At 38.8% G+C, this 24,704-nt stretch overlaps 1 protein-coding gene across 5 annotated transcripts in view; it reads right to left on the bottom strand.

Annotated features, from left to right (window-relative positions):
* Nucleotides 1-204: 204 nt before the first annotated feature.
* The window catches only part of Septin10 (septin 10), a 55,640-nt gene continuing 31,140 nt past the window's right edge, over nucleotides 205-24,704 (bottom strand). For 3 of the 5 annotated variants that reach the window (XM_052744943.1, XM_052744944.1, XM_052744946.1), the window contains exons 4-11: nucleotides 22,294-22,480; nucleotides 18,552-18,713; nucleotides 16,116-16,212; nucleotides 14,167-14,335; nucleotides 12,630-12,644; nucleotides 8,020-8,152; nucleotides 2,817-3,004; nucleotides 205-1,094 (exon numbers count right to left, since the gene is read on the bottom strand). In XM_052744943.1, the coding sequence (XP_052600903.1) occupies nucleotides 1,079-1,094; nucleotides 2,817-3,004; nucleotides 8,020-8,152; nucleotides 12,630-12,644; nucleotides 14,167-14,335; nucleotides 16,116-16,212; nucleotides 18,552-18,713; nucleotides 22,294-22,480 (967 nt within the window). In that variant the 3' untranslated portion in view covers nucleotides 205-1,078. The remainder of the gene's footprint in view (nucleotides 1,095-2,816; nucleotides 3,005-8,019; nucleotides 8,153-12,629; nucleotides 12,645-14,166; nucleotides 14,336-16,115; nucleotides 16,213-18,551; nucleotides 18,714-22,293; nucleotides 22,481-24,704) is intronic. The other 2 variants (XM_052744945.1, XM_052744947.1) reach the window with 2 other exon arrangements.

The following is a 24,704-nucleotide window of genomic DNA, read 5'->3' as shown; positions in this document are numbered from 1 at the left end:
TTTTCCAGTAGTCTACAATACAGTATAAGTATGGCTGATAAAAATACATACATTTAATAGAGAGGACTCTACACAAAATGGCTATTTAGTTGATGAATATGCCAATTACCTTGATTTGATCACACATATTATAGGAAAGAAATGAAATATCATGTTCTATTGTTAAAAAAATTTAAGCAATTTAAACACATATTAGGAAATATGTAGATTTGTCAAGAATATCAATTTTATTCAGAATACAGAATATTCAAGTACAAAAGAATGAAAACATATATACGTATACCATTAGAAAAGATAAAACATTGTTCTAGGATTACTAAGGCACTGAATGCAAATATCTCCTGAAATATGAAGTATCAAGTTTTAATATATTTAAGATTCAGATACTCTGATACAATTTTCAGCTTTCTTATTCTTTCAACTTTCTTAGTCCCTTGAAAGGCAGCATTTTAAAAAATATTTATGATATCTTAAAGAAAATAGTATGATAACCCAGCTTTAAATGTATGTTTTAACTTTAAAATTTTGTTTTATCAAGCAATACACAACAAGGCACATTGAAGCACAAAAGGTTACACAGTTTGACATGACACCTCAGAATATTGCTAATTGAGTCACTGTATCAAATATTTTAAAGTTTTTTACTATTGATGTTAGCTTTAACTTTGTAATACATTCCAAAGTATATGCCTCCAGTGTTTTCTGTTTAGTATACAACAAAAACGTTTGTTCAGCTAGAATGAAAATACAATCAGATATCCATAATATGAAGGAGTTCTGTAGTTCTAATGGCAATAACCCTTTGCTGTTTAGAATAACATGCAGTCAAGTGACAATTTGGCAGCAGGAAAGTAGACCGAGATCCACAGCAAACCAGCAACTTAGAGATTCTGAATGACTGTAAATGTGTGAGAAATATACACTTTGGCTGGCAGATCAGCCTTATATGTGAAAATATTTTTCTAACTTTAGCCCTTTGCTAGATAACTGAGTCAGTGATAAGGCAAAAAGAGGAAAATTTCAAAGCATACAAATAACTTTTGATTGTGATGACCATCTGTGCTCTGGAACTCTTGTATTACATAAAATTGGAGCTGAAAAGAAAAAAAATCTTTTGAATGGAACAATTAAAAAAAACAACATAAGAAGCAAAAATTGTCAAAAGCATTAATTTCACAAAGCTTTAATAGAAAGAGCAAATAGCACATACAGGATATTTAGCTATGGAACTTTGAAAAAGAAAAAATTAGCAAGCCATGTTGTCTTGAGTATGTGTCCTGAGCTCTTACAGATCTGTGCTTGGGCTGGGGATGGGATGCAGCTCAGTTGGTAAGGAACACGTAAAGCTCTGGATTAGATTCTTTAGTACAGTATAAACTCAAAAACCAGACGTGCTGGCACACACTGTAATCCCAGCGCTTGTAGGGAGAGGAATGACGACCACAAGTTCTGCATCTTTCTTAGCTACACAGAGTCTGTAGCCACCCTAGATATATGATTCCCTGTCTCAAAAAAGAAAAAGAAAAAAAGAAGCTTTCGATAGAACTTAGCAGTAAGAGTGCTTCCTACCATAAGGGAAACTGTAGGCTCAATCCCAAGTATTAGGATACGAGGGAAGAAAGAAAAGGAATCCATGGGTTTGTCTGACTTTGTAAACAACAGCATGACTCTCAAGGAGAGTGGAAGAACAACTTTTATTGGGGAGACAGATATGGGAAAACTGGGGGATCTTGCTTTGTTACACTAGATTACAATGAAGGAATAATAAAGTAAAAAGAGCTCTTTTTCATTTAAAGCATGGTAAAACTAGTAATAAGTTGTATTTATAATTTATATCTTAAATCCAATACTTCAATCAAAATACATCATTATACATTCTTTCTTTCAACAAATAATTACACAAAATATAGGCACCAAGTTCACAGAAGCAGGAATCTTGTTCTGTGGGAACACACTAGAGCACTGCCCTCCTAGGACAGGGCCGGTGGAGCAGGAGACCCACAATGGAACATCCCAACGGAACAAATCATGACAGGTTTCTTGACAGTAAAAGTGACGTGGACAAAGGATATTTAAAGTGGGAGGAATAAAACGAGGGACACAGAGTACTGAAGGAAACCATCAAAAAGGAAAAAAAACGGATTTTCAAAAACTGGTAACTTTAACACATGTCCTAACCCTTTAAGTTTGAGATTATCTCTAAGTACTACTCACGCCAACCCCTTGAACTGTGGCCCTCTCTACCTTCCTCTGCGTCTTTATGTCCGTCATTGATTTCACCAGCTCTGAGTTCAAAGCACACGAGTTCCAGCTGATAGCCTGATTCCCTTATTAAAATAAAAAATTCTCACAAAAATCAATGATGAGTAGAATTAGTCTTTTAAAGTGAGCCTAAAATTAAGGTTTTATTAATAAGATATTTAATTCAGTGATTGTCCATCAAAATTTAGTTTCTAGGGAAACACAAAACACAAAGTTACTCATGGTATCAACTGTGTCCTAGAACCATGGCAGGGCTGTGAAATACCAGTAGCCTACCCACCCACTCTGCCCCACCTGACAGTCACAGCTGTGAGGTGTTTGAGTCTGTCCATCCCTTAACGCTGTAAACACCGAAGACCTCGGACAAGCCAGGCAACTACTCTGCCTACTCAAAGGACAGTGAAGAACAAGGACAATGTCTCTCCTCTGAAGCTGCGGGAGTGTTGGCAGCAGGAGGCAGACAGGGAGCAAGGAAACACAGGAAAGGAAGAGCAAACAGGCGGGGAGTCACAGGTGAGGAGCAGGGCCACAGGACAGGGTAGCAGGACTCTTACTTCTTTCGGTCCTTGTCCTTCTTAATGCTGCTGCCTGTCGCCATAAATGACTGGTTCTGGAAGAGGTCGCAGGCAGCTTTCTTCTTACAGAAAGCAACTGACTCTTCCTCCAAAGTCCTTCTCTGTTCTTCAAGTTTTAGCCTCTCTTGCTGGTGAATTCTTTTAAGATGCTCAAATTTGGCCTGAAGCTGCAAAACAAAAGGACAGTTCCCACAGTTGGCACTATGTGGCAGCACACAGGCACGAGCGGTTTCCGTCTTAGCAATCCAGTACCCTTCCACCCCTAATGCAACTCATCTAGCCTACTGTCCACGCTGCCAGTAAAAGCCTTCAACTGCCATGGGAACTTTAATTAGAGAGTTCCTTTATGTGAGTGAGCCAAATACATAAAAGCCATAGCCTCAGGAACAAAACTTTTGACTATTTGCTAATATTTTTATATCCTTGCCTTACATTTTATCCATAAAGCCTATTTAACAAAGATCCTCAAATTTATGCTCAATAAAAATAAGGAACACAAAAGTACAGAAGAAAATTACCAAGAACAACAACAAAACTCTTTTGTTACCTCACTGAGTCATTTTCCCTCCCCTTACAGATGGGAATCAAGACTACCTTCTTTTCATCAGACACCCATGGGATACTTAAAAGTCAGGGGACAAAGACACCTGGCCTCTGAACAGCATCTTAACTTCTAACAGCACACTGTAGCTAGATCCTCTCTGTAGATGAGGTAAATGAGACGTTCCCTATGACCAGGCTTTTTTTCTTCCAAGGGACAACTTCAACTTCTATAAAAGCTATAAACTGGCCGGGCGGTGGTGGCGCACGCCTTTAATCCCAGCACTCGGGAGGCAGAGCCAGGTGGATCTCTGTGAGTTCGAGGCCAGCCTGGGCTACCAAGTGAGTTCCAGGAAAGGCGCAAAGCTACACAGAGAAACCCTGTCTCGAAAAACCAAAAAAAAAAAAAAGCTATAAACTGGATCCCATTGCGGAAAACAGTTTGTTCTAACACTTACATACTTGAGACATCGATTCAAAATTCCATGGAGAGTAAATGTAAGTACAACCTGGCCCTTTTATAACACAGAGACCATTAGACAATCTTAAGTTTGAAAACGTCAGAGGGTGGCTCTTCAAAACCAAGCATTTCCTCTCTGGTAGCTTTCCTTTATTTCCGGGTAAAGAGAATAATCAGAGAGGAGAGAGAACTGCTTCTGTCTCCTGTCAGTCCCTACTCCAGCACACAATGCAGCACAGAACGGTAGCTCATCTGGTCAACTTGATGTGTGTTCTAAGGAAGACAACAGTGCCAGGTCCTGTCTAGCCCACTCCACTCCACTCCTCTTTCCTCCTTCCTTGCTCCTCCAGGAAAAAGTAACCATTTGCTATCTACTCCAAATTCTTGAGGGAAGTTTATCTCCTTAGAATTACAAGGTTAAAGTAGAAAGTTTTCTTTTGTTCTCTGTGTACTTTCTTTCCTGCTAATACAAGACAGTTCATGACCCCTGGTCATGGGACCCTCTGCTTTCTTGGCCAGCTCTTGTTCGAATGCTAACATCTTGAAGCTCCCCAACTCAGGGAAAACCAAGGGAAAGTGAGGGAAGAGCCTTTACGAGAGAGAACCCGATGCCTACAGAGTCTCCCAGGACTTACAACAGACAAAAACTATACTTTTATGGATAGGTAACCTTAGATCACATTATTCCATGAATGTAATTTGGTAAATGTTTTCATTTTGTTCTTTCTTTGTGACATAAAAAGGAACCAATAAGCAGGAGAGAAAAAAAAAACATAAAAAGGATGTAAGTGAAAGGTTTGTGAAAAAAAAGGAGTTTATGCCGGGCGGTGGTGGCGCACGCCTTTAATCCCAGCACTCGGGAGGCAGAGCCAGGCGGATCTCTGTGAGTTCGAGGCCAGCCTGGGCTACCAAGTGGGTCCCAGGAAAGGCGCAAAGCTACACAGAGAAACCCTGTCTCGAAAAACCAAAAAAAAAAAAAAAAAAAAGGAGTTTATGAAAGATGAAATTTAAACATGGAATATGTATAGTGATTAAAGGTTATGAAGATTCCTGAGGTAAAAATCAACACTGATAGAAGAGCTCTACTTTAATCAAAGGAGTTCTCTTAGGATACTGACCAACTCTTTGTAACATTTACAAAAACTGACTTAAACAAAATATGATGTTTAATCAACATAATTATATTCTCTCCCACATTTGTTAAAAATCTGGTTTTGTCTAAGTTTTGTCTGTTACCCAAAAGTTAAAACTAGAATCTATCACGTACTCTGTAAGAGGAATGAAACATCCTCTGGGTTTCCAAACCAATGAAGGGTGAGAAGGCTGTAACACAGCCCAGATTTTGCCTCTTGCCAAGCCTCTAAGGTCAGTCAAGACCTAGGGGGCGGAGAGGGGCCCTTCTAAAAGAGCCCTATGACTCTGATAAGTCCCTGTCTTCATGACCAGAGAGGACAAGAGCCCAGAGACTGGACCTAACCAGTCACATCCTGCAGAAAGAGAATCAGGAGGGAGGGAACATCCCCCTCTAAGGGAAGCCACACGGTTAGCAAGACCCTGACCATTCTTATAGACAAAGATATCATTCAACATGTAGAGAAAAAATGACCAAAGCCAAGGGGCTCCTCTTAAGTTCCCAAGAGTAACCCCCAGAGTCTTGACTGACTTTAGCACTATAAGAGGTTAAATTTTGGCTACCTACATGGTCATAAACACACAACAGAAAATATAACCAGAAATAATAAAACAGTTCTATCAGGCCCAACCAAGATTCCTGGGTATGTACAGTTCCGCCGGGACTGCCCCTGCTCAACTCCTTGTTTGGGAGCACAAGAATCTGGAACCCCTCTGGAGGTGCCTGCCCTCTTAACCTAAATTTCAGCCAGTATCAGTGAGACACAGACTGATAAATAACTTATTCGTGAAGGTACAAAGTGGTGGTTTGAATAAGAAATGTGCCCCCATAGGAGTATTTAAACATTTGGTCCCCAGCTGGTGGTGCTCTTTGGGGACGTTAGGGAACCTTTAGGAAGTACAGCCTTGCCAGAGGAAGCATGTCACCGAGTGAGGGCTTTGACAGCCTCACCCCACTTGCAGTTCATTCTGTTTCATGTCTGCACTGAGGATGTGATCTTTTAGCTTCCTGCTCGGGTCACCTGCTACCATGCCTCCCCTGCCATGATGAAGGCCACTCTGAAACCATAAGGCCAAATAAATTTCTGCTACAACCGCCTTGGTCATATTATTTTATCACAGCAACAAAAAGTAACTAAAACAACCATGAATTACCAAAGTAGATTGTGAACACATGGGCCCTATTATCAAACATAACTAAATACATAACAAACACACCAGAACAACCAAGAGCTCAACATTCTCCCTTGAACTCCATGAAAGGACAATAACACTGAGATAGTGGTGACCCTACCGACTTGTCATCTGACACAGTGGGTATGTCAAGAGACTGAAGAATCTCTGCCGCTTGACAGTCCTCACTGCTTGATGCAAAGGATTTCTAGTCAGTGAGTCATCCATCTGCATCATGTCTTTGGTAAACATCTAGAACAGGTCAGGTGCCCCTCCTTAAGAGTCCTATGACACTATGTTCTGCCTGCCTTGAGCAGCTTCTGGGTTCTCTAATGTCTTATCTAACCACCTTCAGTGACTATCCCCACCCCAAAGAAATGCCTCTTTGAACCCGTGGTATCTTACTGTAGCCCTTCTCTAGCCTACTTATACGCTCACACCTATATATATCATTGTATGCAGTGTAAATGTGTGATCTGAGAGTTAATACTAGTAATTGAGACTATAATAATAAAGGGCCTATGATTGCCAATAGCCAGCTATCAAGGGAAACTGGGATTACTTGGCATTGTAGTCAATGAAACTGACTTTTACTTACGAATTTGTTATTCAATAAATGTTGACACTGTGGAAACACATCATTGTGTCTATGTTTCTGACAGTTCATTCACAAATGGCTAGAGATATGTCAATCAGTAAAGTGTCTGCTGTGAACGAATGAAGACCTGAGTGAATGCTCAGAACCCCGGCCTAAAGGCGGGTGTGGTCACCTGTGCTAAGTCATCCCTGCAGAGGGGAGTACAGACAGGCAGGTCCCTGGGGTTCTGATCCTACTTCAGACAAGCAAGCAAACAAACAAAATCCAAGGTGGACAGCACCCAAAGTTGACCTCTGACCTGCACACTTGAGCAAGGATACTGATATACATAAGAAAACAGAAATACTAACTCAAAACTGAAATCATTGCTTAAGGAATGAGAAGGGGGGGGGGGGATCTTTCCAGGGAATTTACTAGTATTTTCTTATGACAGGGTGATTCCCAAGGTTCTCTAGTCCAATCATAAGATCTGAATGCAAATGTAAAGAAAGCCATTTCACAGTTTTCACAGCTGCCTACTTTATGGTAAATAACAACCCCAACTCCTGGAAACAACAACAACAGCTGCCATGAGTGACTGTCCTCTGAGCCAAACAGCCACCATCTTGGGGAGTTCAACTGCAGTGCCTTGCAAAGATAAACCCAGCTGGGCTGGTTGATGATTTACATCCCTGCACAGAGGTTCTGAGTAGGCCACCAGATTCTCCCCTAAGTATCCAGCCACTCCCACCACCCGGCAACTCTGCCCATGGCCTGGGGGAGGGCCTAGGAGGCAAGGAAAGACTAGAGCCAGGGCTCCAACTATGCTGCTACCAGGGAAGCCTTCATCCTGCTGGGTAAGGCTTTCCAGGTGCGGCCGGTTGGGGTAGAAGTGCCCTGCCTCTCTAAGTAACCCCTCATCTAGACTCTGTAAGGAAGCCCGATAAATCCATTGGTTCCCCAGAGTGAACTTTGGTAAAATTTTGCCTCAATTTACTGTCAGTACCTTGAGAAGAGGAGTAGACATTGCTTTGTCTGCCCTAGGAAAAGTATTTTAATAAGCCACAGCTGAAATGTTTCTGGTTATAGTATTAGAATACTTCTTAGTAACCTAGTAGTTACAAGTCTTTGATAAACTGTTTCCAACGGAAGAATGTTTGCTCCAAAGACTAAAAGTTTAATTGGATTTCAGGTTGTAATTTCTTTAAAGTCTATATTTAAAGACTATATGTCATAGTTTTCAAAGGATGACTACAGTCTAATTAGCCCTCCAATTTTATAGATCATCTAAAACAATTCACCTCTCGTTCAGCTTCTTTCAAAATGGCTTCTTTCTCCTTCACTCGCTGGACAAACATCTGCTTCATCTCTTCTTCCTTCCTCTGACGTTCACCATAGAATTCGAGTCTCTTGGCTTCATAAGTCTCTTGAAGACTAAAAAAGTTATTTGTGTTACTCTTATGTTAAAAGGATGATACAGCTGTTTTGCAGGACTTTATCTGCCCCGCATTCGACCTGGTTTTATGATATACCATCATTTCTGATGACCCCCCGAACATGCCGTTGCCTACAACTCAGATGACAAGCTTTCAGTGCTACAGCTAGTAAAGCGTACTAAGATTGACTAAAAAGAAGAAAGTGTCCTCACAACTACCCACATTTTATCCCAAACATGTTCCTTTTGCAATCTTTCTTAATTGGCATCGACCTACTGGCTGAAGTAATGAAGTCACGTGACTTATCCACTTTGCTTATCTCTGAGCACCAGGCAGGTCGGCTTATCTATGATGCAGTCCTTCTTCCCTTTCTGCAGCTAGTGTATTCTAACCAGTGTGATCCCTGACATTTCCATCGAACTATTTTCCCAATCATCTCTAGGCTTCCAGCTCCTCTTCTCTCTGTGTTCTTCTGATCAGCCCTGGGCTTTCCACCCAAACCACAATGCTCCTTAGCTTTTCTCCCTGGGATATAGTTGCACCATCTGTAGAATAAGATCACACCTCTTTTAAACAACAGGCAAACAAACAAATAAACAAATTGAGTCCCCTCAGGTTCTGGCCAAACCAAGTAACTCACTGTCCTTAAAACATACCTACATGCTGAGTCTTCACCTGTTTCTGACGTCACTGCCCTCTTCCCAAGCCCATTCTGCTCTGCCATGGCCTCTCTCTGGAGGCCAAGTGCAAATGCCACTTCCTCTCTGAAGGCTTTCCCTTCTCAGTGTACTGGTCCTTCCAAAGAACCTCCAGGGCATTTACATCCCGTCTCCCCTCGTCTTTAATAGATCAAATACTGAAAACGGGTACAGGATCTTTGGTCATCTTTGTTACCTGTCTATCCAGCAAAGCTATCTAGACACTAGTTTCTACCTAACTGTTTCTTTAGAGACAGCTACTTCTCACAAGTAGAGACGATTCTAACCGAGCAGACACTGTCCTGGAACTCTAGGGATAGCTCCCTTTGCTTACTTGTATAATTCCAGAGGAACAACAATAAACCTTCCAATATGTCAAAAAGGCCAAGCCTTCCCATTTGAGCTTATTGTATGAATACCCTGAGGCTTAGTCAAGAATACAAATTCACTTTCCTGGTATGTCAGTCAGAAATTTCTACTGCACTTAAGACATTAAATATATCTGGACTTTAAAATTCATAAGACTTTGGATTCAGAGTTTTTATTAATATTCAGTAAGATGAAGGAAAAGCAGTACGAAATGTTGCATGACAGCTATGATGGCTGAGAGTTAGAATATGCACAGCAGGTCTTCTAAGAAGATCATATCCTAAATATTTGTAAGAACATTTTCATTAAGAACAAAATGTATCACTGTGCAAAATATCCTAAGTACTACATGACTGCCTCTACTACCAAGGAGGCAGCTTACACAGTATTAGGCTTTTTGGGTTTTGTTTGTGTCTCACTTTAAAGAAGCTCCTAAAAATATATTAGCTATTTTGAAAAATTTCAGAAACTTCACTCCCTTTTATAGGTAGAACTGGTAAGTCTTTTTTTAAAACATATAAGTAATAATGTCTTGACTTCTTATTAAATGACATTTGAAATAATGCTTTATTACTTTATCTATACACACACCCAGGAAGAAAATAAATGGAACTGGTGAAAAGAAAAGGTCTAAACTTTAATGACTATATGACACCAGCAACAGATGGTCCAAACAGAACAGATTCTTCATGTCCACAGCAAGCCTGGAGACCAAGCACTGGCATTCTAATTTCCGGTGAGGAAACAGTTCAGCAAACCTAACTGACACAGCTGAAAAGCTGGAAGCTGCAATGTGAACCAGCTCAGACCTCCTCAGAGCCCACACCAATCACACCAGAGCTGATAGCCTCACACCAATCACACCAGAGCTGATGGCCTCGCACCAATCACACCAGAGCTGATGGCCTCACACCAATCACACCAGAGCTGATGGCCTCGCACCAATCACACCAGAGCTGATGGCCTCGCACCAATCACACCAGAGCTGATGGCCTCAGCTGAGAGCTCAGTTGATGGACAGAGATGTGCTGCTCCTGCATGCTTCTCATCACACCATACTACTTCTGATTTCCCAGGATACAGATCATGGGGCCAATTCTAATTTTAAAGATATAGTATCATTCTAAGGTGCCACAGAAACTCTTAGTAGATCTGAAGGACATGGTTAGTACTGTGAAATGCACAAACCGCTGTTAAATAAACTTGAAAAGTTCCTGCTATACTAGTCCCCTCTCTAGGATCAAATTAGCTTGTTGTCACTGAGTATGAAATGCCATTATTTTACAATATCATAGATCTGACTAACTTGAAGCAAACAGGGAAAAGTTCTTACATCATCAAGTCTACAAGCCTTTTCACAGAGATTTTCATGTTTCTTGTACAGTTCAAATAAACATGATGAACTTCTAAGTCTATTAAATGCATAAAGTTACTCATTTCTTCAGAGTTTCAAAGATAAAATTTCAGTATAGCTAAAATGGTTAAGAAACTCTACAGCACTATATAAATCTTCCTTTCAAAACTATGGGTCCTAGCTAGATGGGGCATATATCTGTATTCCAAGTGCCTGGGAGAAAGAAGGAAGATAATATGCATTTAAGACCAGCCTGGGCTGTACAGCAAGCTCCAGTCGGTACTGCATGGTGAGACCCTATCTCAACAAACTGAGTACAATATTTGCCTGAGTCTGAGTCATCACAAAACAAGAACTACAGGTCCTAACACATTTCAGTGACAGTGATTTTGTATGAAGAGTTTACAGAAAATAATTGTGAAAACAGACCAGATGTGACCATCTAAAATTATTAAACTTGGGTATTTAAATTTTCATGAAAGTCTATTTTATAACTTAAATAATACAAAAATGTTAAGGCCAGATGTGATAGGGACATCTTAAATCCCAGTACTCAGTGGTCAGAGGCAGGCAGGTCTTTGTGAGTTCAAGGCTAGCATGGTCTATACAACGAGTTCCAGGCCAGCTAAGTTACATAGTGAACTCAAGTCTCAAAAAAAAAATTTTTAAGTGCTTATGTATGTATACAGATACATTTATTTTATTAAAACTCTAAGTGTATTTTCTATGCTTAGACCTCATGACAAGAATAGTAGATTGGAATATCAAGTATGACTCGGTATAACCATTAGAAATAAGAAGAAGATGGAAAAACAAACTGAAGAAATAAAGGGCATCCTAACAGGCCCATGTAACATTTCTATTCATTGCTAGGTTGATATGATACAGATTTTACATGCCAAGCAAATTAAGAAGAATTAAATGGGAAAGAGTCCTCAGAAAACAGAAAGAAACTTCATGGAACTATGAACAATGAAGGCTTTCTATGTATTAGGCTACAATGAACTTCTACAAACCTCATCATATCTCACAAAATGACAAGGTACTACCTTGTACCTTGTAGTTTGCCTCAGCCTGGCCTACAAAATACAGAATCTGGTTTAGAGAAATTCCTCACTCATTAAGTGAGCAGCCTGGGAAGGACAGAGGCTGTCCTCACACTGGGGTCCGCTTACCCTCTCTTGTCCTCTGCCAGGAACCTCCAGGGCTGCCCCCTCCTCCTTCTGGGCTTTGTTCTGGTTTTCCCATTTATTATAGCTCAAAATGCATTACTGCCCCAAGGGCATCTCTCCTAATCTTCCGGCTTAACCTAAATCACCCCACCTCATACTCTGTCTACCTTTCCTTTAGTGCACGTATCACAATTAAAATTTATTGTCCAACTGAGAATTTAATTTTGGCACCCCTTGTCTACAAGCTTGTTAACTCCAAGACAGTTGAATTCTACAAGCCACCAGCACTGAGCCCAGAGCCTTACAAATAGTAGACACTTGGGCAGAAGGTGTAGCCCAGTGGGTAGTGTGCACATTTACCATATATGAGAAGCTTCTGTTTATTAAAAAACTTACTCCTTTATCAAGTATTGCTCAATATTTACTACCGAGTTATTATCTCAGCTTTACCTTCCTCTTAAATTCCAGACTCATCCTGAATGCTTAATGAGCTGCTTAGATTTAACATTTTCATAATTTCCTGATCATAACCCCACCACTAAACTTTCTTCCTTTCCCAACTTGCTTATGTCAGTGACCACCATTTGCCCTGTTTCTTAGGTGGCTGAAGTAATTTTTAATTCATCTTTTTTTGGCATCCCATATTCAAGCCAATCTTTCAATAACTCCTTAAAATTGTATATACTAATAAATATGTTAGCATTCTTGTCCAAGCCTCTATCTTCCCATGTCTGGCCTCTTAGCTTAGTCTCTCAATGTTCACTTCTGGTTGCCCTACCCCATTATCTCTTGTTCACACAAGGCCAAATACCTTCTTCACACCCCTGCCCCTGGGTACTACAAGGGCTAGGTTATGTCTGTCTGACCCATGTGCATACATACCCAGTAGCTAGCATGCTGAGCAGACGGATGGCAGATAAACAATAATTACTGGCTGAAGGAACAGTTTAAAATGCAGATTCCTAGGCTCCATCCCTGGAAATTCTGACCCTGCATTTCTTAGTCATCTACAGGTGACTGATGCTGAGTCCACCAGGTAACCCGGATCTCTCTTCTTGGGATACTTCATAGCTGTCCTGTTTGCTGTCACTTGGGATCTCTGCCTTCTCAGTAGACACAGACCTCTGAATTGTCCCTGAGACTTGGAAGAAATGAGAAGCAAAACCTCCTCTGGGAAACACTAGGGAAGCCAACTTGAAATGGTTAATCTTCAAGAAAGATATAATACGATCAGAAAAATTGTCAGCTTATCAGAACTATTGGCATACAGCATTAATTTGGTGGAAGGGGTTAAACACATACAATTCTTAATTTTTTATGTCAGAGAAACTAAACCACAAATGAAATTTAAATTTAACTTCATCTATGATTAAGTCTTCCACAAGGTCAACTGAAATCTAAACAATGACTGGATATCCTCATGCTCCTTCCTAGCGTGTTTATTTGGAGACAGGTGTTAACAGCTAAGGGAATTAATGAATGCCAACAGTGGAATGGAAAAGAAACCTCACTCTCAAAGAAATTCAAAATTGTGTTTACCCTAAGGACGCTTCTTTACCCACGCAGAACTGTTCTAGAGTGTTTTATCCAATCAAACTTGATTGAGTACATAAGGAATTAGGATTCTATACAAGTGTATATTCATTTTTAAAATTCAGTGATAGCATATAACCCCATATAAAGTTACCAAAGAAATTCAAAATACAAAAGGAAAGTTATCAAAGAAACATTAAATGGTCTAGTCATTGAACAAGGTCTTTACATCTAAAATTCTTGTAACTATAAGACACATTTTGAACTCAGACTCCCTACAAGGAAAAGATATTAGATTTTTGGCTAAGCTTCAGTTACTCCAAATGTTCCTTCATAAAAAGAGCAAGTAATGAAGACTTGACTAATTTACTACGACTTGTGCAATAATCATTATACTTGTATTTGTTTCTAGGCACACACACACACACAAACCCACAGCAGGCAAACCAGAAGAGGGGAGAGTCTCAGTTATTTATAGACTAAAATCACACCTTCTATTTGCTTAACTCCTTTTTCCCCCTGTTCAGGGCCTGATACATGCCAGCACTCATAACACTGAACACAAGTCCCCACTCCACCTTTTTTTCCTTTTCATTTGAGACAAGATATTACTATATTGCCCAAGTTGGCCCTGAACGGGTTCTACAGTCCCGGCAGGCCTTGCACTTGCAAGCTTCCCAAGCTGCTGTATAAAAGGACTGTTTTTTTCTTAGCTCCTTTAGAGTCAAGCATAATCCTCAGAATTGAGGAGAAACAGCTTATTGGCGAAGTCAAATGAGTCAGTTTCACAGATTTCCAAAACTACATCCCATCACTCTGGATACTGAAGAGAGGGTAGCCTCTTCTAGCTGCCTCTGTTCCTGCCTTCCTCCTCAAGCCTCCTTACCTGAGGGGCTTTTTCTCTGGGCCCACGTCTGCAAAGCCCATCTCCTCCAGTTTGCAACGCCGGTAAAGCTCATAGTGCCGTGTATGGGTCTGCTCCCGCAGATCCTCCATGTTTGTGCAAATCAGCATTTCCCGCAGCTTTACAAAGTCACAGTGATGTTCATTTTCCACTAGCCGGAGAAAAACAAAAGAAAATGTTAGCTTTTAATTCCTGGCACACAGCTAGTGCTTGTCAAATGAGCAAGTAAATGAACCACAAATGAAATGACAAACAGCAAATGGTCAACTCTGATTAATGGCTACTATCATTACATACAGGTAACCAAGGAAGAAACTCTTGCATTAGATACACTGAATTACAGGTAATATTATTAACAGACTGAGAGATCTGCTGCAAATACAGTAGCAAATGGATAAAAAGAAAATAGCAAAGAAATATTTCCATTGCTATATGTTCCAGGTTCACTAATATTTTGTTAGTTTACCAACTCTACACTCAGGACATCTTACATAGTACTTTAAAAAGAATAAGTAACATTATTTCACTCTGAAGTAGTAAATTCTGTTAAGATCTATAATGATCAAATTCTTTTTCTACAATATTAAATTTATGAATTTATATTAAATATTATTCAAAATTAATAAATACATTGGTATGGTTATTCTATTTTTACAATTACCAAAAGACTATAACTAGCTATATTACAGTGACCAAGACTTTTAAATAAAAATTTCTAAATTTATTTATTTAGTTGAGACAGGCTTCATGTGTTGCACAAATTGGCATCAATCTTGAAATCTTCTGGCTTTCACCTCCCAAGGAGCTAGGACTAGAGGCATACCATACCTGGTTTATTTCACATTTGAATTAAATTAAAAAGTTTTCCCAGTTTTTTACATTTATTTAAAATTATTATCATCTGGGCATGGTGGTATATGCTTAGAATCCCAGTACTCCAGAGGTAGAGACAAGAGTACCAAAATTTCCAAGCCAGCTGCACTACACAGCAAGACCATTTCATAAAATCAAAATCAACACCCCAAAGGTCAGTTAAAATATAAGAAACACTCTGAAGCCAGTGACAGTACAAGTGATGTATTTCCATTTAACACCATTAGAATTAAGGCCAAATGGGGTGGTGCAGGTTTATAATGCCCCTCAAACAGGAGTTCCAGGCCAGCCTGGGCTACAAAGCAAAGCAGAATCTGAAAACTTCAAAACAAAAAGCTTACTATAATGCCAGATAAGCAGATTTACCTTTTTAAGTTGGCTTACTAGTTCCTTTTGAAAATAGTTTAGCAATACTTTGATCAGAAAACATATAGATATTCTCAAGATGGTATACTGTGCCCTGTCCTACACAGGGCATTTCATATCATGTTGGGGTTTTTGTTTGTTTGTTTGTTTTGTTTTGGGGTTTTTGTTTTTGTTTTTTGACACATGGTTTCTCTGTGTAGCCTTGGAACTCTGTGTAGTCCTGGGACTCGCTCTGTAGACCAGCTTGGCCCTGAACTCACAGAGATCTGCCTGCCTCTGCCTCCCGAGTGCTGGACGTAAAGGTGTGCACCACCACTGCCTGGCTGCATATCATGTTTAACCACTACTTTAGATTTAAATTCTAATCAAGGACTGGGGATGGAGTTGCACAGAGCAGGCCCTAGCATGCTCGAACACACTGGCTAGATCCCCAGCATCAAAGAAAAAGCCACATTCGGATCTAAGTACATGTTCATGCATCTGACATTGTGAAGGTAACCAACAGAGGAGACAAGGTAAGACAAAGGAGACTAGGAAGGCTCTGTCCACAGAATGAACCAAGCAGTGTACAGCCAATTCCTCTGATTATTAATTATAATCCAAATAAGCATCACCTCAAACACACTTGTCAAATTCAATTTGGAGGTTAGCAGGCAACACACACATTTTCTGTCATCATTTATCTTATTTACCTTGCACAATACCCCACGGATACTGGCGAGCTCTGACCATCTTATTTCCAACCTGTATCTCATCCATACTTCCTACAACTGCAAACGGCAAGTGTCCCTGGAAAGGAACCAAACACCAATCTCATCATCTTCTACCACAGAATCAGTGACTGAAATAACAGAGAATAATTAAACAGCAATTCTACTCATCTTGGGAGATGTACTAATTATTCTACAAGTTAATTTTGGACACTACAAAGAAAAAATATTTAATGCGCATTTCCACATACAAGGCACATTGTTATTTGGAATTTTAAAAAGAAAGAAAAGGAGAAGCAGGGGAATTTTGATACATGTGACACTGTCACCAACATTTTCCCCTAAAAAACAAAGATGTTTTAGAAACTATCCACATTATATAGTATGCAAAATAATACTGTATCTACACTTAGTATATCACATATACTACTAACATAAAATGATGCTAGTGTAATTAATGCTACAGAGAGCAAGAGGAACAAGAGATGACTGAGAACACAGAGATGCATTCCAAGCTGGGCTAGGACCACGGTGGTTAGATCCAACAGAGGAAGAAAGTCTAGCATAGGGACTCCCAGGAACATGCAGCAGCTCAGCCGGGGGCTAGGAGTGCTGAATTTGTGGCCTGAAATACGGGGAGATCAATGTAAAAAGAAATAATGTTTAATATTTAGCAACTGAATAATGATTTCTAAACTGTCTGACAAATTACTAATGAACATTGAATAAAATTAGATATAAAGGCAGTTATTAACACATGGGAATCCAGATCACCTCACTTATATAATCAGGATTTTAGAGATTTAGAGTTTCCTATGATCGTGATTGTAATGGTTAATCTTCACTGTCAGCGTGACTAGATTCAGAAGCACCTGTGTGTCTCAGGTTTAACTGCAGGGAGACCCATCCTAGTCATGGGCAGCACCATCATGGGCTGGGGATCCATACATAATAGAAAGGGGACCAGCCTGGGCAGCAGCATCTACTTGTGTTTGCTTACAGCACATGCGCTGTGAGCAGCTCTGTCTGCCTCTGCTGCAAGGACTCCGATAACGTGATGGACTGAGATCTCAAACTACAAGCCAAAGTAAACGCGAGTCGGTTGTCTGAACTTTGTCATAGAAAAGCATCCAATACAGTAGTACATGCCAAATCAGAAAAGGGAAAGGAAAGAAAAAGAAGCAACAGTCAAAGTGTATTGTTAGGCAAGTAGCTAGGTGTGTATCACTTAACCCTCAGGTCAGCCCTCACGTAGACTACTAACCAAATTTTACAGACAAGTTAACAGTCTCCAGATGTTACTGTCATAAAAAGCCTGAGCCTCATGATCCTTTAAAATACAACAAAGTGCCGGGCGGTGGTGGCGCACGCCTTTAATCCCAGCACTCGGGAGGCAGAGCCAGGCGGATCTCTGTGAGTTCGAGGCCAGCCTGGTCTACAGTGCAAGATCCAGGAAAGGCGCAAAGCTACACAGAGAAACCCTGTCTCGAAAAACCAAAAAAAAAAAAAAAAAAATACAACAAAGCATTTAAGAAGTGTGAAACTTCAAGAAAAAGAAAGAATTCAGTCATCTTAGGTACACTAAATTAAGCTTTTCATTTGTACAGGTGACACTCTAAGGGAAGCTGAGGGTCAACATTAGCTTCAAGAGTTCTTCTTAAAAACTCAAAATTCTAAAGCATCCCAAGGGAGGCTGCACAGTCCTTCATGTTTTTAAAACAGGACAGGAAGGAACCAGCCTGAGGCAATTAACTACAGTTCAACTAAAGGTAAACCTGAGTCTTACAAGGATTTACTTTATTCAGGTGGACGAGAAAAAGGAAAGTGTACATAAAGACACTCAGTATCTGTTCTCAACAGCAGCAAACACTTCTACTGGATGTTCTGACATTGCACCTTATTTGAAGTCTTTTTTGGGAACACAAGTGAAAACATATCCCACAAGTCTCCCTTTATTTATGGGTCGTACATTCCAAGAACCCAATAGATGCCTGAAAGTATGACCTGTGCACAGCCCCATAAATAGTATGCTTTTTTCTATTCAGCATGCCTATGGACATTTATAAATTAGGTACCATAGAGATTAATAACTTATGACAAATCAGACAATAAACACTTTAAAAAACAACAATACATGACTGTGTCTCTTTCAAAACACTATTGTACTAGAATCACCATTGTTTTGATGATGTCAGTTGGTACAATGACTGTGATAAGATTTCATCATGCTATTCAGATTGGCTTACAACTGAAAACTAGTCATTTATTTCTTCAATTTTCCATTTTCTATGTTCACAGTAATAACTAAAACCTCAGGAAGCAAAGCCTCCGATAAGTGGGACTGCTGTGGCAACAATGTTACTCAGAAGTCAGCTTTATTTTCACACAGAACAGACTGATACTCAGTGGGGAGCTCACATTCATTGCACCATTGATCTTGGCAGTAGTGTCATCATCTGTTGGAAACTGATAGATCTGAACACCATTGACGACCAATTCACTCATGAGCTTCATCTTAAACTTCTGCAATTCACTCTTAGAAATTGTATCTGCCTTGGCAATTAATGGTATAATGTTCACCTATTAAGAAAGAAAATCCACAATCTCATCACGGAAGATTTGCTTTTGAATCATGCTGTCACAGTTTTTCCATACAAAACAATTCAGTCTCTGACAATAATTTTCTCTGACCAGGAGTTGGAAAATTATGATCCAGGTTGCTGCCTGTTCTTTATAAATCATGTAAGCTGAAACACCACCACATTTATTCATTTATTCTGCTTTCCTGTTAGAGCAGCTCAAAGGAGTCGCCATAAAGAGCATAGGAGGCTGACATATTTTACTACAAAAAGTGTAGATCTCCCTAAGCGAAACAATGACTAGTTTATCACTCTCATATATGCACAGATGTAATATTCTTATACACCCATTCCTATAAATGCTAGGTTATGATAATTTTTTAAAAAGGCTTTGGTAAAAATTAAATTTGCATTTGCATTTAGAATCTTATTATCTTCTCTCCTCCTCAAAGCATTTTCCAATCCACACAACATAAGTAGAACATAATAAACTATAAGCAAAAATCACCTGCTTAGTTCACTAACAACTTTTATTTCTTTATAAACTGGGCATTGGAGTAATTAGGTAACTGATCCCCAAGAACACTAAGAGAACAGGTGGCATTTCTCTTTCTGTCTCTTCGTTCATCCTTCACTCACCTCAGACAGGGCCTAGTCATCAGCGATGCCTGCCTACCTACAGTACTGGGAGGAAAGCGCCAGAACCAGCTGAGTGTTCTGATGCAAAGGACTGGCCTCCTCAGCACTGCTTCAGACCTCCTCTGCTAGAGAGGAAGAAAGGTGGGGTTATGAAGACTAATTCATAAACTCAGGCCTCCAGGAGATTCACGTCCACACAAAAGGCTGATGTCACCACAACTGGGTTTCACCATCATGCTTTTCTAGTAGAACCCGAACCCTCGGGCTAATGAACTAGATACACGTGAAAAAGGAGGAGAGATCACAATGTAACTTTCCAAATAGTCAAAGTAAAAATAAAGCTGCAATCCCTATTGAGTTTTTAAATGTTTTTCTCTTTTCTAATTCTGCACTGACTCAGTATATGCCTCTCTATTTACTAGCCGTCCATCCACTTCCAAGGAGATGACAATTTTGCCAACTATCTAAGAAGTGGATGGCAGAAAACTCTGCAACAATATGAGGAAACAGGGTTCATGTTGAATCCGTCAAAGTACATAAAAGTTTTAGTGCCAAGTCCTTGGTTTCAAGAATCTACACTTAGATATTCAGTAACTTATGCCACAGTTTATAAATTGTAACTGCTTCTATAACTGCATAATAAGTACAATATCAATGTGCACACAGGGAAGGAAGTAACGGATGCTGCCAAAGACGGTCATTTGTCACCATCTGAATAAGACAACAGTAACTTTCCATGTCAAGCAGCCACGTGTTTGGCTCTCAGCTCTAAGAGGAGGCCTGGGGAACCTTAAGAAGCCAGCAGTCTCCATCTCTCCCTAGTACTCTATGGAAATTAAGTTTCCAAAGCCCAGTGGGTAACAGCTACCCCTACTAGAACAACAACAATGACTATATATATACACATACATACATACACACACACACACACACACACACACACACACACACACACACACATACATATACATACACACTGTATACTCATCAAATTACTTCCAAAATTAAGTAGTTGGGGCTTGTCTTAAGTTTTTTTTTTTTAACTTGCAAGAAAGATTACAAAATTCATTCTCATTTGCTACAAAAAAGCTAAAGGCAGGGTTGTGACGGAGACCCAGTTTGAGAATTTGCTCCCATCACTTGAATAAAACAGAAGAGGGTAGACTCAATCTTCACATGAATGCGTGAATGACTAATGATGACAAACTTCTACTGTCACCAGAAAGCATTTCACTTCAAAGTGGTTGGTAGTGTGTAATATGTGTAACTCTTGGGAGGTTGGATTAGAGTACTCATGGTCTCTTTTGAAAATCCACTAACAGAGCTTATTAATACAAACTGCTCCTGGCAGAGATAAGGTGGCTGCTTGGCCAGTATAAGAACATTTGAAATAAGATTTTTGACAATTAATAAAAAAAAAATAATAGAATGAGTTAAATAGTTGTTTCCTATGTACAAAGGTAACTGTTTTGCAATACATCTCACATATCTTCATAGAAGTCTTAATGTGAGCTCACTATCCCCACATCAGTGAAAACAAAAAGCCTGGTAGTTCACTCAGTGCTACAAGCTAGTAAGTGGCCGGGCTGCAGGTGAGTGAGACAATGACCCAATTCCTCTCTATTATTTATTTCATTTTATAAATGTATTGAAGTGCTAAGAATTGAACCTAGGGCCTTGCACATGCTAGGAAAGTACCTATCCGTGAAATGTGACATTGTTATTTTTACCTTTCTTAGATAAAATACTAATATTATGATTTTTTTTTTTTTTTGAGACAAGATCTCATTCTATTGTCCAGGCTGGCTTCAAACTCCTGGTCTAAAGCAATTCTCCTGCATCAGCTTCCCCAACCAACTGGGATTACAAGTATATCACAGCACCCTAGCTTCTACTGCCTATTTCACAGTAGAATGTTAATATAACATTCTAACAACCTTCTTATACAAAATACTAAAAATAAATAAATAAATAAATAAATGAATAAATGAATAAATAAATAAATAAATAAAAAAGAGGGTGCTTAATTTCACAAGGAAGTTTACACTTTGAAATAAAAAAAAGAATGTATTTAAAATCATCAAACCTGGAGATTAGGTAATATGTATTTATAGACTACAAAAAAACAATTCTCTGTCTGTGACATACAATTGTATTCTGGCTACTTAGCCTTTACTTATATGGATTAGTTCATTTTCATATCTACACTTCAAGGCAGGGCTTCCCCTGCTTTGTACAGTAGGGAAAGAGGAAACTGAGGCACAGAGCACTAAAGCACTTGCCACAGATGAAACATCTAATAAGGGATATAATCAACATTGAAAATCACTCCCCACTGATAAACTCTATGATCTTTATAACACTGTATCATACATGTCTATCATACTCTTTTCTATAAGGCAAAATTCCACTTTTGATTTTATTCCTTTAAAAAGCACAGATTTGTATATAAACAGATTTCTTTGGGATGAGGGCAGTAACTAGTCTTTTTCAACTTTTAGATAAATATAAAAATCTTCCATGACTTAATTTATGGAACTGTTTTTATAACCTCCTAAATTTATAAATAGCTACTTGCTTCAAAAATTCAGGAACAAATTTTCTTGGTAAGGTCTAAACGAAAACATATTTCACCAAGATGAAATACTATGCTTTATAATCTTTGTCAAAGAAGTTACTCCTCTCGCTTATGTCTGAAATAAAATTATGTCAAATAAATTCTATATGAAAATTTACAGAACAATTATAACAAATGTAACAAATGTACACACTAAGAAGAGAACTTTTAGTATTTGTGTCTCATTTTCCAGACTAAATTTCCCTGGAAAAATGATTTAAAGACATACAGAGTAAAAGCTACAAAGTATGTGCACATTATCATAAAAAAACTTTAATATTCAAGTGTACTAAAATTCGAGAAGTTGGCTGCTTCCCTAATCCACCTTGCTGTCCAGGCTCTTCATGGTCAAGAGGTCAAGTGTCCTTAGAGAATGGCCTGTTGGAGCAATGAAGTAGAGGCACACATGGATACGGGAGTCGTGGTAGTTAAAAAGAGCACGCTTGATCTTCAACTCTTCTTGGAGATAGGCTTCAAACTGATCATCTATGTAATCAACTATTGGTTGATAGCTGGAAAAAAATAAGTATTTCAAAAAAATGAGTATTTCAATATTTAATACAATATATCCATGCTATCTTAGTAAGGAACTTGTACAATTCTCAAGTCTGAGGTCTGTATCTTCCAGTAATATCAGTTAGTATCTACACCAAGCAAACAGTTAACTACAGTACTAACACATAATATGTATAATCTACACACATGAAGGCAATTCTGCCAAAACATTAGGATAATCTAGCTCAGTAGTTCTCAACCTTCCTAATGCTGTGACCCTTTAATATAGTTCCCTCATGTTGTGATAACCCCCAACTATAAATTTATTTCACTGCTACTTCATAACTGTAATTTTGCTACTGTTATGAATTGTAATATAAATATCTGATATTAATGATATCTGATATGACTCCAAAGGGGTCACAACCCACTGGTTGAGAACCAATGATCTAGTTAGAAATAGTATTAAGTTGACAAAGATTCATTTATACATCCATTCACACACTAGATTCAGTTCTTTAAGACTTTTACAATGCTCCAAGCAGTTAGGAGCTGAACATACAATTAAAATGATACATGGCATATTGTTTAATTGGTTCAAAAAAGGAAAAGTTATCAACTAAAATATACAGGTCAAGGTGACTGACTTCCTGTTTTCAGTACATCTACAGGCATAAAAATTTTAACCCACAAAAGAGGAAAAGCCAGTTATCAACTGAAAATATCTAACTGGTAATGCTGGCATGGTATTATTTTCAGTTAATTATAAACAGGGCAATTATATCTTGTGTTCCATTTCTTGCCCAGATAACCCTCATATTCCCTCTAGCTGTCTCAGTCTATTATTATTCCTCTGAAATACAAATCAAATCACTATACTCGAAAACAGTGTAGTTAATCTTGGATCATGATGAGTATATCAACTTTCCACTTCATTTTGATATGCTAAATTAATGCTTATGCAACTTATCTTTATGTGTTCATGTATGCAGGTGTACATGTGTGCCCCTATGTATGGAACTAGAGGACAACCTCAGAACACAGCTGTTTTGTTTATTGAAACAAGTCATCTCATTAGCTTGGGGCCTGCAGATTCTGCGAGGCTGGCTGGCTGGCTAGCCCCAAGGGTCCTCAGTCTCCAACTCTCCAGCACTGAGATTAAAAGCATGAGCCACTGTGCCCACTTTTTTATTTTTTCATATGGGTTCTGGAGAGCAGGTCATCATACTTCAGCACTTCACTGACTGGACTATCTCCCTAGCCCTTCTACCTTTCTGCTGTTAACTGACTTCATTAAATAATCTAGGACCATAAATAAAACAATAGTAAGTCAAACATTATGAGGATTTACAAATTAAAAACACCACAGAGGGGTTGGGGATTTAGCTCAGTGGTAGAGCGCTTGCCTAGCAAGCACAAGGCCCTGGGTTCCGTCCTCAGCTCCGGAAAGTTAAAAAAAAAAATAAAAATTTAAAAAAACACCATAGAAACACATATCTGTCATGAAGATACTTTAATAGTTCAAAAACAGTTTCTTTCCTAATCCACCTTGATGCCTGGGCTCTGAACACTCCATGGACATCTTTGTAACCCTACAGAAGAGCAGTGAAAGTAAATGTATACACGTAGATAAAACTGAATTCTTTTACAATTGTCTGATAATTCTTGGAGACCAGTATTTCTTTTAAAACACAGAATAGTATATTCTCTCACTATAGACAGCAAACAGTTTGTGAAGAAAGCCAGCATCTTCATAATTCTGTTTCTATAAGAATTAGCATAATGCCTTGAACATTATAAGAACTGGGTTCATTATCAGAATGATTACTACCAATACCAAAAAAAGTTCCTTAGAATACTGGTCTAAACATGACTCGGTAATATTCTCTTCCAAAAAAATGAGGAGTAAAACCTTTAAGTACAGACATAAAAATTTTAAAGAAGCATTTATTAATGACTTAAAATAGGTTAGTAATGACTTATTACACAACTTAAATAACGATGAATGTTCATGGAGATGACTGTCTTAAAATTTTTCAAAAATAAAACCATAAATACTATTAGTCAAACAAACAGGAGTTCTTCCATAGTAATTTATTCTGTTTCTAATTCCAGTAAATATAAAACACCATTTCAATGAGAAGACAGTGACTTAACATTAAACTCACATCCTTAACAATACCAAATTGCTCAACAGGTATTAAGATATCAAGGTCAAAACTGAAGAGGAAAGGGAAAACT

Source organism: Peromyscus californicus, unplaced genomic scaffold, assembly GCF_007827085.1.
Source record: "Peromyscus californicus insignis strain IS unplaced genomic scaffold, ASM782708v3 Scaffold_19__1_contigs__length_69161282, whole genome shotgun sequence".
NCBI lineage: Eukaryota > Metazoa > Chordata > Mammalia > Rodentia > Cricetidae > Peromyscus > Peromyscus californicus.
The sequence above is the reverse complement of the archived record's forward strand: the minus strand, read 5'-3'. Positions and strand labels throughout refer to the sequence as shown.